This window comes from Scleropages formosus, chromosome 16 (assembly GCF_900964775.1).
Source record: "Scleropages formosus chromosome 16, fSclFor1.1, whole genome shotgun sequence".
In the NCBI taxonomy this organism is placed as follows: Eukaryota; Metazoa; Chordata; class Actinopteri; order Osteoglossiformes; family Osteoglossidae; genus Scleropages; species Scleropages formosus.
The window spans coordinates 17,281,203-17,296,341 of NC_041821.1; the positions used below are offsets into that span (position 1 = coordinate 17,281,203).

The following is a 15,139-nucleotide window of genomic DNA, read 5'->3' on the forward strand; positions in this document are numbered from 1 at the left end:
GAACGATGACAGTAGGCACCATATGAGGTGTGCAGCTTCCTTCCCCACATGGAGCTTGCCTTCTCTGACATGTCAGTTGTTGTGCTGCCTCTGTTGTCTGTTGCGACTCCTTACCACTACTAGTAACAATGAGCTCTAAAGCAAAAAAGTTTCAGAGGAATTTTTAAAAGTGAAAAATGCAAAGTCTCACCAGTCTCACAATTAGCAGATAGAAGTGATGTAATTCTCTTGAAAGGAAATATCATTGCACAAGATTTTATGTGTTTTGATTAACAATTCTTTTATTGCAAATAATGCTTTAACCCAGACAGAAAGGGGTTACACATGTTATGAGTATGGTTATAATGGAAACACTCTTTTTAGGCAATGAAGTAATAATAAACATAATCTTTCCTTTATATATTACATTTAAAAGCAGTTGGCACAGTTGCCCAGTAGAGAGCACTGGGTGCTCACAGCCCCTCTAGTACCCTTGAACAAGGTACTTATCCTAAATTGCTCCAGTAAAATTACCCGGCTGTATAAATGCATAAATAACTGTAAGTAGCCTAATGTTGTAAGTCACTTTAGAGAAAAGCATGTGGTAAATGTGAAGTGTGAAGAGCATTTCTGCTATTCTAGTTTTTGTTCTAAATCAGATGTTTTCCATATTTAAAAGAGAAGACAGCAATTTAGCATGTTTGGTGAAAAAAAATGGCCATATTCCATATTCATGAATGAATTACACCCATTATCCAACAAAAGCCTATATGTTCATTTGCAATCATTTTATCCATCCATCCATCCATCCATCTTCCTCCGCTTTATCCGGGGCCGGGTCGCGGGGGCAGCAGTCCGAGCAGAGTACTCCAGACTTCCCTCTCCCCGCACACCTCCTCCAGTTCCTCTGGGGGAACCCCAAGGCGTTCCCAGGCCAGCCGGGAGACATAGTCTCTCCAACGTGTCCTGGGTCTGCCCCGAGGTCTCCTCCCAGTGGGACAAGCCCAGAACACCTCCCCAGGGAGGCGTCCAGGAGGCATCCGGAACAGATGCCCGAGCCACCTCAACTGGCTCCTCTCGATGCGGAGGAGCAGCGGCTCTACTCCGAGCTCCTCCCGGGTGACTGAGCTCCTCACCCTATCCCTAAGGGTGCGCCCAGCCACTCTGCGGAGGAAACTCATTTCTGCCGCTTGTATCCGCGATCTCATTCTTTCGGTCATGATCCAGAGTTCATGACCATAGGTGAGGGTAGGAACGTAGATCGACCGGTAAATTGAGAGCTTCGCCTTACGACTCAGCTCCCTCTTCACCACAACAGACCGGTACAATGACCGCATTACTGCGGACGCCGCACCGATCCGCCTGTCAACCTGCCGCTCCATTTTTCCCTCACTCGTGAACAAGACCCCGAGATACTTAAACTCCTCCACTTGAGGGAGCAACTCCCCCCTAACCCGGAGGGAGCAATCCACCTTTTTCCGACTGAGAACCATGGCCTCGGATTTGGAGGTGCTGATTCTCATCCCCGCCGCTTCGCACTCGGCTGCAAACCTCCCCAGTGCACGCTGCAAGTCTTGACTTGATGAAGCCAACAGGACCACATCGTCCGCAAAAAGCAGAGACGAGATCTCGCGGCCACCAAAGCAGACACCCTCCGTTCCCTGACTGCGCCTAGAAATTCTGTCCATATTTTAGTTTTAATTTACTGTAGCTCCAAGGTAATAAAATATTTATTTCTGTCTTTATTTTGTAGTAATGACAGTTACGGCCCACAAGTAAAGTGAGGAACATGTGCCTTATTGAGCTTATATTGACTGACTTAAAGAGCAAAAATGTTGGATGGAAGCTTTGGCATATTCAAGTATGAGATGTTGGAACCTGCTCATACATCTAAAAGACCTTTGCCTTTGAAACACTACCTGCACATAATTTTACATCGAACTACTCAAGTGACCTTGTCTGCTGCAAAATTCACACCACTATTCAAAAAACAACTAAAATATGAATTCAAAGAGTCTTATCTGACCTGGGGTGAAAAACATAAGGACTGCCTTTGGGTCACATGAAGTAACAATGTGGGAGACGTTCTAAATGAGCCCTCGGAAAACAAAGGATATTGAAGCTCCCAAGGCCAAACCCAAAGACAGGAAGAAGGCCATGATGGCTCCAGCTGTTTCTGCTTCATGGGCTTCCACTTTCCTGAAGAGAGAATTTAAACAGTTACTTTTATTATAACCACTGAGAAGGATAAAATAAATTAGACAATAGTCATTTACAATAAAAAATACCACATGGGAAGTATAATTGTTCTCTTTATATCTTAACTCTATGCTAAGCCTAATTCAAAACATACAAAATGATAGGGTATGTAAATAAAATCTAAATAAACTCTTCAGAAGTACTAACTTCTCCACTGATAACTTTGCTGTGTTACAAAGTAAAAAATTGGATCGTTGGATCATCATGCAGTAATTTCAAAATGAAAAATTGTGTTATTGTTTTGTATTAACAGTTTAAAGCAGTTCCCATTTCTTGATACATCAGATCAGAATGTAAATGAAACCCCTCTCTGTTGGTTTCGAATCCACCTGCTCAATTACATATTTTCATAAATAAATGTTGTTGACTTTGCAAGGTCTCCTAAATAGAAACAGCACAGTTACATTGTCCAGTTACACTGTCACGAAGACCAATGAGCTGGCAAGAGAGTTGGATAAGGTTGCCAAAAGACTTGCAAAGCGCTGAACCTTCCCGGGAGCATAGTTAAGACTTGTAAAAAAAGAGAAATACAGGGCAATCCACACAGCACCAGCATCAGGACATCTCTCCATACCGAGGTAATGAATAATAATGGCGATTGTGACTGAAGTGACCAAGAGGTTAGCTACAACAGCGACCAGAGCTGCAGAGTCCATTGCGAAAATGTGAAATGTTTCATTCTCATAAAACTAAAGGTTAGTTCTTTGGCTTGAAAGTGAAGTGCTGTATTTGTCACAAGCACATGGAGTTACTGCCATAGACCTACTAGGCATTGATTCAATGAACTGTGCAAATTGCAAAACACTTCCATCAAATTTTAAGATGAAACAAAACAAAATCTGAAAAAGAAACTTTCTAAAGAAATTCTAGCTGAAAGTCTCAGTCAATGAACAATACAAGATGGAAAGCATGAAAAACAACAAAATCAGCTGGCAAAGAAACATGAAGTACTAGAAATTTAAGCATGGGTTTAATCCTGGGTAAATAGGTGCTCCTTACTTGGGCCCGAAGCACATGCAAAGGCTGGCCAGGTAACCGTTTGAGAAGGCGAAGAGGATCATGAAGAAGATGAACCAGGCGTCGTGTGAAAAGAAAACGGGCAAGTTGCTCCTGGGCTGAACGTTGCAGAGCATGAAGAGTGGAACAAAAAGCATGCGTGCCAACAGAAGTAATGGCAGAAGTTTGCTGTTCTTCCCTGGCTGTGGATGAACACAAAAGGACACATCACTGGCACAGACCGAAGACACCAATCTGCACAGACTCAACGTGTCCAGTTTTGTGAAATACTGCTGTGCTCCTTCCATCCCACAGAGAATCAGTCCTGCTTTACATTTTGATAGTGCTCTCTATGTATGCAGTCACAAAGGACTCTGGATTCTAGAGGCTGTGCAGAGCACCTTTACTTTTCATTATGAGTTAATTCATTACATGAAGGATCTGTAGGTCCTTCAACTCATTTTTTTTTACTTTTTTATTGGTTTTGGTATTGGTATGTATGTGGACATATTTGCTTTTTCTCAGGGTATCTCAGGGTCTATCTGTATGTTCTTCTGACCCTGTGCCGTGCATAAAACCTTCAGCTCTTTTAATTTCTCCTTTGGCAGCTCCATTCCCAGGAGCACTAGAACATGATATGGAGAATGAACCACTGGACAAACACAAATTTTCAGCTTCACAAACTTTGCAAAGTGCAAGACACAAGTAATTGCAAGATGCCAGACCTGGTCATTTTTGAGTTAAATATTCAGCTTCACAAGTAGCCTCAGTCTGGCGCTGACATTCTGTGCCACTATAAAGACACGTTTCAGCAGCCCCATGGCCTCACTGGACACACCTCTCAACAGTGCATTTCTGCTGTTAGTCACTAGTACAAATGGAGATGTTTCAGTACTTTCTACATGTTGTGGCTTCAACAGATACACTCTTTGCTGTCAGTTGTTTGGCTATTGTATGCTGCTAGGTTATTTGAACATTTTTTTAAATAATTTGTAGCTTCTTCTTCAGGTTTTTAAAAACATCTAAGGCAATTAAATTTGCCTCGGCAACCTCTATCTATCTTCAGTAGCAATACTATGCTGTTGACATAGAGAGAAACTAACCTGTTATATATTACTGACTTCTCAAGTTTATGTTTTTTTATTTGCTTTGCTGTAATAATAATAATAATAATAATAATAATAATAATAATAATAATCGGGGACGCGGAGGCACAGCAGGTTTGACCGGGTCCTGCTCTCTGGTGGGTCTGGGGTTCAAGTCCCGTTTGGGGTGTCTTGCGACAGACTGGCGTCCCGTCCTGGGTCTGTCCCCTCCCCCTCCAGCCTTACGCCCTGTGTTGCCGGGTTAGGCTCCATCTCCCCGTGACCCCAAATGGGACAAGCGGTTTCAGACAATGCGTGTGTAATAATAGTAATAATAATTTATTTTGTCATGTAATACACACTGAATCAGAGTTTTTGCCATAAAAGGGAAAAGGAGGATTGTTGAGGGTTTTAGTCAAAAGCAGAGAAGTCTTCATCTAAAATTCATTAGTGTCAGTTGTTCATCTGGGGCTGAGACTGCTGTGAACTTACCCATAGACACACAGCAGTCAAGCTTCTTCCAGCCCAGTCCATTATATTGAAAAGCAGAAAACATGAAACAGGAATGAAATATATATCTGGGAAGATAAGAAGAGAAAACCAATATGATGCCTTAAGTGGATTTTATCTATTAGAACCTATGACCTCTGTATATGTGCAATATGCAGTTACTCGTGTGATGAACATTGGTTCATATGGTGGAAAGAAACAAACTAACTTTATTTAAGAATCACATGTCTGCAACTATGTCTCTCTCTCCTAATGTAATGCACAAATTGTGTTTTCTTAGAGATGTTTGTCGCTTTGGAGAAAAGCATCCGCTTAATAAATAAATGTAAATGTAAATGTACGATGCCACCTACATCTGACATTTAACATTAAGACCCGTGTAGAAAAACTAGCACAATATCCATCTTGTCTTTTTAGCTAAACTTTAAAACTGTGTTGATTATACATAAATGAGCAAGTTTCCTATAAAGAGATTAAAATAATCTCCTTGCCATAAATTGTTATCCAGACTGGATGAAAAGATTACAAATAGTGTGAACAGAATTTTTCTTTTAACCATAAAGCAATAACTAACTTCTGTGCATTTCTTCATTACTGGGTGAAATACAAAGAGCCTTACAAAAGAATAACCCCACTGCATGACTAAAGGACCAACAATAAGTCAGATCATCTACATAACACCTATAAGACCTGAACATCATTTTAACGCACACATGTTAAAAACATGCTCTACCAGAAAGAAGAAGTTTTTCACAGCAAGGTTGAGGGAGACAATGGAGAAGTTCCACTTATGTGTTAGTACTCCAGTGGCACTTCATTATCTCCATGCGAACCTTTGTATTTTCCATTAAATAGTTCACTTCTGTCTCTGACACTACACTTACCTTATTAAATATGTGATCATTTCCTCCACCAGCATACCTTCTAGGTTTGCAGCTCAAAAAACCTGCCTATGATTTTACATGTTGCAGCACAGCAACCAACTGACAGCTCCAGATGGTCGGCGGTTGGAATACACACCCCAAGCACTACCATTCGCAATTGTTGACTTCACATCTGCAGTCAGTGCGGGGAAAATGCCAATGGTGACAGTGAAGGCAAAGCACACAGAGAAAGCTGTCAACCAGATCTGCAGAGGGTATTGGTGAAGGAGAAGATACAGACAAAATCACTTGACCCACTGATAATATACATGACCTACTGCAAGTTTTGTTCATATTTTCCTGACTTAATGGGTGATGCTTCCAGTACTGAAACATGTTGTTATAATCTGGATGAAATACTGCATAGCAGGTAAGAACTTTTGTAGGCAGACTCCTTCCCTCCCTTTCATACCTTCCTGAAGATGGTGAGCAGGGACACTTTGGGAGTGGAGTCTTTGTCTGTAGGACTGAGGGTCACTGGACTCTCTGGAGAATCTCGGGCGATAGTGCACGGGACACGATTTAAACATCAATTAATATTAAAAGTTATATAAAAGTAAATATTGCATTGCATTCTACCGCACCTGAACTTGGAACTATGGAAAAGCAGTGGAAAACAGGTTTGCAGAACGTCTAAGCAATGCAAGATATTTACAATAAAAAGAGGAAACACAGAATCCTTTAGATTTGTGACCTGGCAAAAACATTACAACTTTTACGCGCTTTGTCTAGCAGTCTGTCACACAGATTTTCTCCAGTGCGCAGCCAAATCACAACCTGTGCCGCACAGATTGAACTCCGTTAGAAAGACGATCTTTGCAGTTTGAGGCTCACCTTTCTTCATTAGTTCCATTTTATTGTCATCGTGATAGGTAGATTTTGCTTTATTCTTCTGATAATACTGGAAAAACTCCTAAAAGGGAGAGGGCACATCTCTTAAACAGCACTTAGTTTTACAAGTTCAGGCTGATTTCTAAAATCAGGACAAGCCTTAACACTGAGCTGAAACTAGCAGTCAGAGCAAATAGAACAGAGTGGAGAGCTCTGGTTGTTTTCTTACCATCTTGGGTAGGGTTAGGTAAGATGCAATGGCCAGAAGGATGACAAGGCAGGCTGTGATAAAGTACCCAAAACTGCTGTCCTGCAGTTCTGAGCCACCTGGGAAAAGCCGCAAGTATTTAAGTTCAGTGTGGAGAAAGTAAAGGTTTTTAAGTCTAAAAGGGTAAAGTAAAAGTCTTTCTGTTTTCATTATTCGTCCCTTGACCAGTGCTTTTATCAAATCCAAAATCCATTCGTACAATAGAAACAACACAGAATAAACAGAAATTAAAATACATAAACCTAGTCTCTGTGGTAAATCATCGGTTACAGGGTCAGGAGTGTGTGAAATAGTCTGCCGGCATGTTAATGTTAATCAATATGTTCATTTCTAGACATAAACACATTACTTTTATTTAACAGGCCCATTACTTTCCTTTCTATTCTTATGTACTTGATGCTTGTGTCCATCCTACAGTCTATATAACTTTGTAGGTACCTTCATGTGCTGTTTACTCTCAAAGACATTGCCTATTGGTACAAGTGTGTCCCAGCTGTACTGTGTTATTCATCATATTACATTACAGACATGTGCAATGTAATGTAATGTCATGTCATGCCATTTCATGTCATATAAATATAATTTGGTCCAGGTCACACAAATTGATGTAAACATTTTATTAATTAGAGCGTAGCACACAGAAATACTGTATGAGCCAGACTTACTTGCAAGAGCACAGATCATGGAGAAGGCTGCAAAAGTGCCAGCAAGGCCTTGACCGCTCATGATGGGAGCAGTGTAGGATGTAGGAAGCAAGCCCGCCATGCCGAAGAGGCTGCCCTGCAGTACGGCTCCAAATGCTTGCAGGAGGGACATGGAAGGGATAGGTGTTACAGGTATGGAACGTAAGTTTGTGCTGTGACATTCTGCAGGAACTTTTTTTTGCCTTGAGATAGGGTGACATTTCTTCGATTAATGCCTGTCCTTCCAGCTAGGGGGAAATTTGCAAGCGGACAGTAGGCCTGTAAGAAGATATTCGATCAGACGGAACATTTGTTGTGAGGGAACTATAGACTATGAGGAAGCTGAGCCGATATCAGATCTTGCCCCAAGAATGAAGAAGGCACAAAGCGAGGAGGAGATACATGATTAGTATGGAGAGGCACTGCCAGAATTCAGTCTATGCAAAGGAAAGTACCCTCCCCTGCAGCCAAGGTACATTTGATGGAATTTCTATGGTTGAGCTGCGTGCTGACAACTGCGCTGTCTTTCCAGTGTTGACTGCCAGGAACCCTGGCCCTTGGACCGCACTAGAAAAGGAAGCTGGCGCAATTCTTGCTGCTGGATGTTGGAAGCTGGGAGCAACATAGTGGAGCAGATGTCCCCACCAACCACGACTGAGATCTGCAAATACTGCTGTGGTCTGCATGTCTGAGTGGGCGGCATGAGTAGATCTGTCCAGTAAGGACCTTTTGCTTTCTCTTTTCACCTGGTGGAAAGCTGCTAGTTGGAAGTTACCTGATCACCCTGTCAAATCCAGACTGGTAGTTGTGTCCACTAGGCATTTTCTACTATTATACTCTTGCTTTTCAAATAATGAGAAATGCTTTATGCTGAATAACATGCTGCAATCTAAAACGCTGGAAAACTAATCTTTTCCACTTTGTAAAATATGTAGTAGAGGTATGGTTGATATATGAGCTTCTGTTTTTACCACTTGGATTTTTTTTCAGATCAATATATTCTATTTCAAACATTTAACTAGAAATTCTTCATTTGTACACAACACAAGCCAGCTCAGGCTGGTTTAGTTTTAGAGCAGAGCAGGGCTTGCTACATATACAGTACATTAAAGATGAGTGGCAGAAACATGATCTTGTTGTACCAAAAAGCTGGCAAGACGAAGATAGAAGAAGGAATGACTCACAGTTAATGCAAACAATCTTGATCATGGTGATCACAAAGAAAGGTAGGGGCTCAAGTTCCACTTTCACTATTATAGCTGTCATTAGAAAAACCCCCAGGATTGCTGTCAGGCTGCCTGTGATCCGCACCTTCTGGGGAATGCTGGAGACAGAGAGAGGACCGATAAAACATTTCTTTGAAGGATGGAGGAAGGTATTCTGAAGCAGCTGATGTGAATAACTCGAAAGATCTCAAGAGGGCAGCAGGAGTGAATTTGTTTAAAAGATGGAAAGATTCTAGTGCAAGTTGCAGGAAAGTGGTGCTGTACCCTGCATGCTTGCTGTACTTATCCTGCATTGCTTTTTTGGGAAGAAGCAGTTTTGTATAAAGAGGATATCATAAATTATTATATGCATGAAAACACCTACTAACCTACACATGACCTGTACTCTTGTATTGCTGATGAGAATTTATAATACATCAGTGCCAAACACTGTAATAACAATGTTCACACACTACAACAGAGGACCCCTACAGACATTTTTTTTACTTACCGTTGGTGTAGAATGGAGTTAAGGCAAGTGAAGACCAGCAGGGGAACCATAGCGCAGAGTGTCATCACATTGTTGAACTTTGATTCCAGTACACTTTGAGTGTCCACACCTACAGTGGTTCCATTGCTCATCATTTGACTTGCAACCTCTGCCGAAGGGTCTCGCAAACGGCTTCTAAAGTACTATACGCAAAAAGCATATGTGACAATTCCAGAGTTTTACAGCAAAAATCTTGAGAGAGTTATCTGTTAAGATTGACTTGAATTCATCTTACAACAGGATTTAAGTCTGCCTGAACATAGTTCCATAGAGGGTAGAGCTGTTCATTTTTGAGGGTGGACAAAATTAAGGTTTATATGTATGCTGTTCATTTTCAAAACATTCATCTTTTAAGACCTTTTTGCTGGAACCTATAATTGTCATACATACACACACACACACACACACTTTCAGAACCACTTGTCCCATACAGAGTCACAGGGAACCAGAGCCTACCCAGTAACACAGGGTGTAAGGCTAGAGGGGACACACCCAGAACAGGATGCCAGTCCGTCACAAGGCACCCCAAGCAGGACTCAAACCCCAGACCCACCGGAGAGCAGGACTGTAGTCCAACCCACTGCGCCACCGCAGCCCCCTGGCTAATTGTCATCTAATGAGAGATTATTGTATTTATTCATTTAGCTGATTTCCAGTTTAAGGGTTGTGTACTTGGTGCAAGGGTACTATATTTACATTTATTTATTTAGCACATGCTTTTCTCCAGTGCAATGCACTGTGGTTATTAACTAGTACGTAAAGATGACAAATTTTTCCACATCAACTTACTATTCTAGATACACATTATTAAGGTCCGTATAATAATTTGTCTATTTATAGAGCACGGTAATGGAACAAACAGCAGGTAGAGGGGACTGAATACATATCACTACACTACTTGATGTCCCTAATGCAACAGCGGCTCTTGGGGAAGTGGATGGTAAACTTATCGTAAACTCTGACCTCCCTATTCTGAGTGGTGGTCTTCCCAACCACCTGATTCAGCCCACAAGTTTACCTGGAGGTGTCTAGAACATATGGGCTCAGGTGTGACCATAAAACTTTGACTTAAGGGGTTATGGTAGCAGGTACATTTTTCATCTCTCTTGTTCTCGAACAACACAGAAGTCCAGTATCAGCCCATCACGTGGGTTCAGATCAGACAGACCTTTCTTCCTGGTTATACACCTCCAGGTTTCCCCATTGTTATTCTTGTGTGCACCTGAAAATTCCAGGTGTTCTGAACTTGCATTTGATTTCAACTTTTTTCATGTTCACTTCTGAGTTAACCCAGGAAATAGTTCTCTGAACATTAGGAATTGCACATAACTTCATTATTTTTAAACTTTCACAGGAGTCTCTTATTAGGATTGCTTTTTGTTTAGTCCTTTACCTTAAACCAAATTGATAAGGCTGACCTCATCAGGAGCACAAGAGTCAAACCAACAGAGCTCTCTGTATTCCTGGGACTCTTAAGCACTTCTGCCACAGTAAATTTCTGAGCAGTGATCAGGGGCTTCATTTTGATAAAATACTGCATTTTTTTTCAACAAAGTTAATTTTCCCCAAGAGTAATCAAGAAAAAGAAATCCTGAAATAAAAAAATATTACCATGGTTGCAGTCATAAAGAAGTTCCATGGCAGGAGAGTTCCCAAACCAAGAATGAAGAATATCAGCCACACAGCATTGTACCTATGAAGAAGTAAATAGTCAAACCAGCAGGAAAAAAATCTCAGAATCACTGTCTTCTCTTCAGTAATGCTAAAATCCACTCACTTGTCTTGAGGAGCATTACATGTAGCCATTTTTATTCTCTGAAGGTCATATTACTTTGGTCATACTTGATATTCAACCTGCAAGAAATGGTTTTTAAAAATGGTTTTTGGATAGACACAATCAAGTACAGACAGCTCAGCTATGACAGCAGTTGTGTTCCTACAAAATTTTTTGTTGTGCTACTTCATTCATTACTGGTTGCCCCTTGTCCAGTGCAGGGTCATGATGCACTGGAACCTTCCTTGGAGGCATAGGGATTGATGCAGGGTACACCCTGGATAAGATGCCAGTCCATCAGAGGCCAATCTCATGCATTAAGGGCAACTTATAGTCACCAATTCACCTGAAACATAAGTGTTTGGACTGTGGGTAGAACCCTGGGGTCCTGGAGCAAACCCAGTAAATATGTCCATTTGGATTACAAGAATTCCAACTTAAAAGGAGTTTCAATTAATACTGGTACTTCAATTTATGAGGCATTTCCTCCTATTTATTACGACTGAGTTTATCTTTCAAGCACCTCTGGACAGCTAATTACTTGGATCAGAACCACTTTGCTGTCTTCTTCACAGTTATACTTTTACTTATTCCTGCTCTGTTAAGTTCTCAACTTCCATTAGCACTTTGCTAGTTTCACTTGTTGCAATATTAGTAATCATGGCCCTACGTTCAAACTGTCCAAGACATGTGAGCTTGTTGACATCTGCAATTCATTAACAATGTTTTCATTGATTTCTTCTGTCTTCACCTCTTTTTTTTAATTAAAGGATGATACATGTATGTAACAGCTACAAAAAGTAGCTAAAATGACCCTAATTCTGTTTTGTTATTATACCTAATGTTTACTATTGAAGTAACTGAATCCCTTGTAATAGGCTTTGTTGATGTTTTATCATAAATCAGTGTAGCTTTTGGACTTGGAAACATATACAGTGGAACGTCGGAACTCGAACGCTTCTGAACTCAAACAATTCGGAACTCGAACGAGATGTTCAAGGAAAAAAAATCTCAGAACTCGAATGAAATTTCGGAACTCGAACCGATGAACCTTTCAGGCTAACACCTGTCGGACACGTGACGCGTCTTTTTTCCCCGTAAAGCAAAGGATGCGTATGACGCGTATGACTCGGTATGAGTCAGTCTTGCCTGAAAACTCGCGGAGTGAATATCTGAATTTCCATGTGTTTTTGTGGTTTTTTATATCTTATATTAAATAAGCCATCATGGGTTAAAAAGGAAGTAACTGAAAAATACAATAGAGGTGTTCACATGGTTGATCTGGCTGCACAGTATGGAATGCCTGAATCTACGATTTGCACTATACTGAAAAGTAAAGAGACCATCAAAGCAGCTGATGTTACTAAAGGAGTAAAATCTATTACAAAGCAAAGACCACAGGTAACTGATAAGGATGAAAAACTCCTGTTAATTTGGAAAAATGAAAAACAGTTAGTTTGGTGATAGTATATCAGAGGCAATAATATGTGGAAAAGCAAGGATGTTGCATGCTGACCTCGTTAAAGACGTCCCTGGAACGAGTGATGATAGTGAGCCTTTCAAGGCTAGTAGGGGGTGGTTCCAGAAATTCGAGAAAACATGTGGCATTCATAGTGTGGTGAGGAGTGGGGAGGCTTCTAGTGCATCAGGTATGTATGTATGTATATAGGTTTAAATAGGCAATCATTTGGGGGCCTGGAACGGATTAATCCAATTTACATTATTTCTTATGGGAAAAACTGATTCAGAACTCAAACTTTTCAGAATTCGAACGCCCTTCTGGAACGAATTAAGTTTGAGTTCCGAGGTTCCACTGTACAAATTTTTAGGAATAAAACTAATGGTTACTGCATGGTTAATTTATGAGAGTTCACTTTAAAAAGGATGTTCGGGAACCAATTGCTGTCGTAAGATAGGGAAGACAGTAATGAGTTCCAGAAAAATTAAAAATTTACTTGTAAGGCTGTTGCTCAAAGTGGATTGTGTGGGTGCTGCACTTTTGCAGCTGACATGTGACACATAAAGAAAAACGTGTTCCTGGTGAATCGGTGACCCTGAACTGCCCACAGTGTGCGAGACTGTGAGTGGATGTGTATGTTTGCGGCTACCCTGCAACGGACATCCATGCCATCCTGGGTGTACCATTTATATCAACTTCTCCAAATAGTTGTACAGTACAATAGCCTGGGCTATAACTGCCTCCAGGCAAAATTTTTAAGAAACTTACTTTACAGAAAAACCCTTGAGCATACACTCTTAAATACGAATGGTAAAGCTATTATATTTCACAGTTTTCTTCCCCTGGATTACACAGGCTCGACCGTTGACATAATGACCAAACAAAAATATTTGCTTTGAAACCAAATATTTGCTTTAAAGAGTGATTTCTTTGGATTTGAGAGGTTTATTTTTTTCAGAAATTGTTCACTGAGACAGAAACGCAAACCCCAGCACTTTGTCTTGAGAATCATTAACATAAACTGAAAAAGATACTGAGAGTTATCAGTAAATTATAACTGCTGGACACCGAGTGGCTTGTATGGATCAGGACATTGAATTATCTTTAAAATACAAGCACTCCTCCCTTTCATTACTGTTTGGTATTTTTTTTAAACAGTCTTGGTTTTGAATTACCTGACTGAATAAAAAAAATCCTTTTGCTACTTGCGTGCAATGTGACACTATAAAAAAACTGTAACTTTCCCAGTTTTCTTTCTGCACTGAGAATACTGAAACTTTGATGTAATTTAATGAAAAACACCTTTACTGGTTAAGGGAGTGATTCGGCGATGCACAGAATCCTATTTTATCTGCTGTGCAGAGGCAATTTTTTTTGCAGGAACAGTTCTGCATTAATCATTAATTATAATGATTTCGCAGCGCTTAAATCAGAACCACACAACAGAACACAGAAATTCGTTATTGTCATATTTACATGCAATGTTACCATGACACGCAATGTAATTACAGCATTTGCTTAGCTCTTCACAAAAACGTGACCACAGATCTTTTCAAAAAAGTATAAATAATTCAGAATGAAAACAGCATACTTACTGGTAGCAGGCGATTCTATGAACTATGGTACTTTGTATTTGAGAACATGAAGTTCAAAGACCACAAAGGACCTTATCTGTCATTCTGCTCTTTCACTGGGAGGAGTAAATAGCCAACAACGCTGTTAATCTTACCTCTTGGAATGGTGCTGCTGGGAGCTTTTCAAAGTCCATGCTAACCTATTTGGTCAAATGCATATTTGCTACACAGGAATGCTGGATTGTCACGTTTTTCTTTATGGACACTAGTTCTATGTAGCGTCACTAGCTGCTCTTTTTGGTTTTTAGTGACAAACACTGTAACCCTAACTCACAGGCCCAGTGGAACACAACACCATACCCAGGAGGAGTGGGCTGCTACTGGTGCTTGGACCCGCAGAGGTTTATTTTTTTCCCTTTTGTCATTGTCCAGAGCTTTTCATATCCCTCTCCTCAGCTGAAATTTACATACAAAGCTTACTTGACTCTGTATGCATACCATTCTCTCTGTGTGTATCACTTTTTTATCGTGCGCCAGCTTTGCTCACTCACACTGCTCATCTGTGTCACCCCCCCTTCAGAAGAGTGCGCTATAAAAATGAATCGAACTGGACTGAATAAAATTGAAGTGAATAATACAAAGAACAACGACAAAAACTACCTGAGAGTCTTCCCATTAAAGTGACCTGGGGCTTATTTTCTAGCTGGACATCTCTATCACAGCCTCACACAATGTTTTGAGTAATACCAACTAATTTATGTTCTGTCCAATGAACTGTACATTTCATATAAATGTACACGTGGTCTCCAATTTACAATGGTTTGAATTATGATTTTGCGACTTTACGATGGTGAGCTGGCGATAGACATACAGCAGAAACCGTACTTCAAATTTTGATTTTTTTCCCGGGCAAGCAAGATGTGATACGATACTCTCTCGTGATGCTGGGCAGGGGCAGCGATCCTCATCTCCCAGTCTGCCATGCGGTCACTATACAGATACCCTTCTGTATCTACGTTGTGTTTTATGCATCCATAACGTCG

At 40.6% G+C, this 15,139-nt stretch overlaps 1 protein-coding gene across 2 annotated transcripts; it reads right to left on the minus strand.

The window, feature by feature from the left end:
* Positions 1-1,675: 1,675 nt before the first annotated feature.
* LOC108933552 (equilibrative nucleoside transporter 1-like) lies at positions 1,676-14,194 on the minus strand. 2 transcript variants are annotated; one of them, XM_018750710.2, is made up of 13 exons: positions 14,118-14,194; positions 11,067-11,143; positions 10,901-10,982; positions 9,251-9,432; positions 8,719-8,858; positions 7,517-7,651; positions 6,813-6,910; positions 6,587-6,665; positions 6,165-6,238; positions 5,850-5,958; positions 4,812-4,897; positions 3,238-3,437; positions 1,676-2,178 (listed from the first exon to the last, which is right to left on the minus strand). In XM_018750710.2, the coding sequence occupies exons 2-13, from the start codon at positions 11,093-11,095 to the stop codon at positions 2,067-2,069; spliced, it is 1,326 nt and encodes a 441-aa protein (XP_018606226.1). In that variant the 5' UTR covers positions 11,096-11,143; positions 14,118-14,194; the 3' UTR covers positions 1,676-2,066. The 2 variants fall into 2 exon arrangements, with proteins under 2 accessions (XP_018606226.1, XP_018606225.1); XM_018750709.2 differs by having other exon boundaries at positions 6,165-6,247.
* Positions 14,195-15,139: the final 945 nt, after the last annotated feature.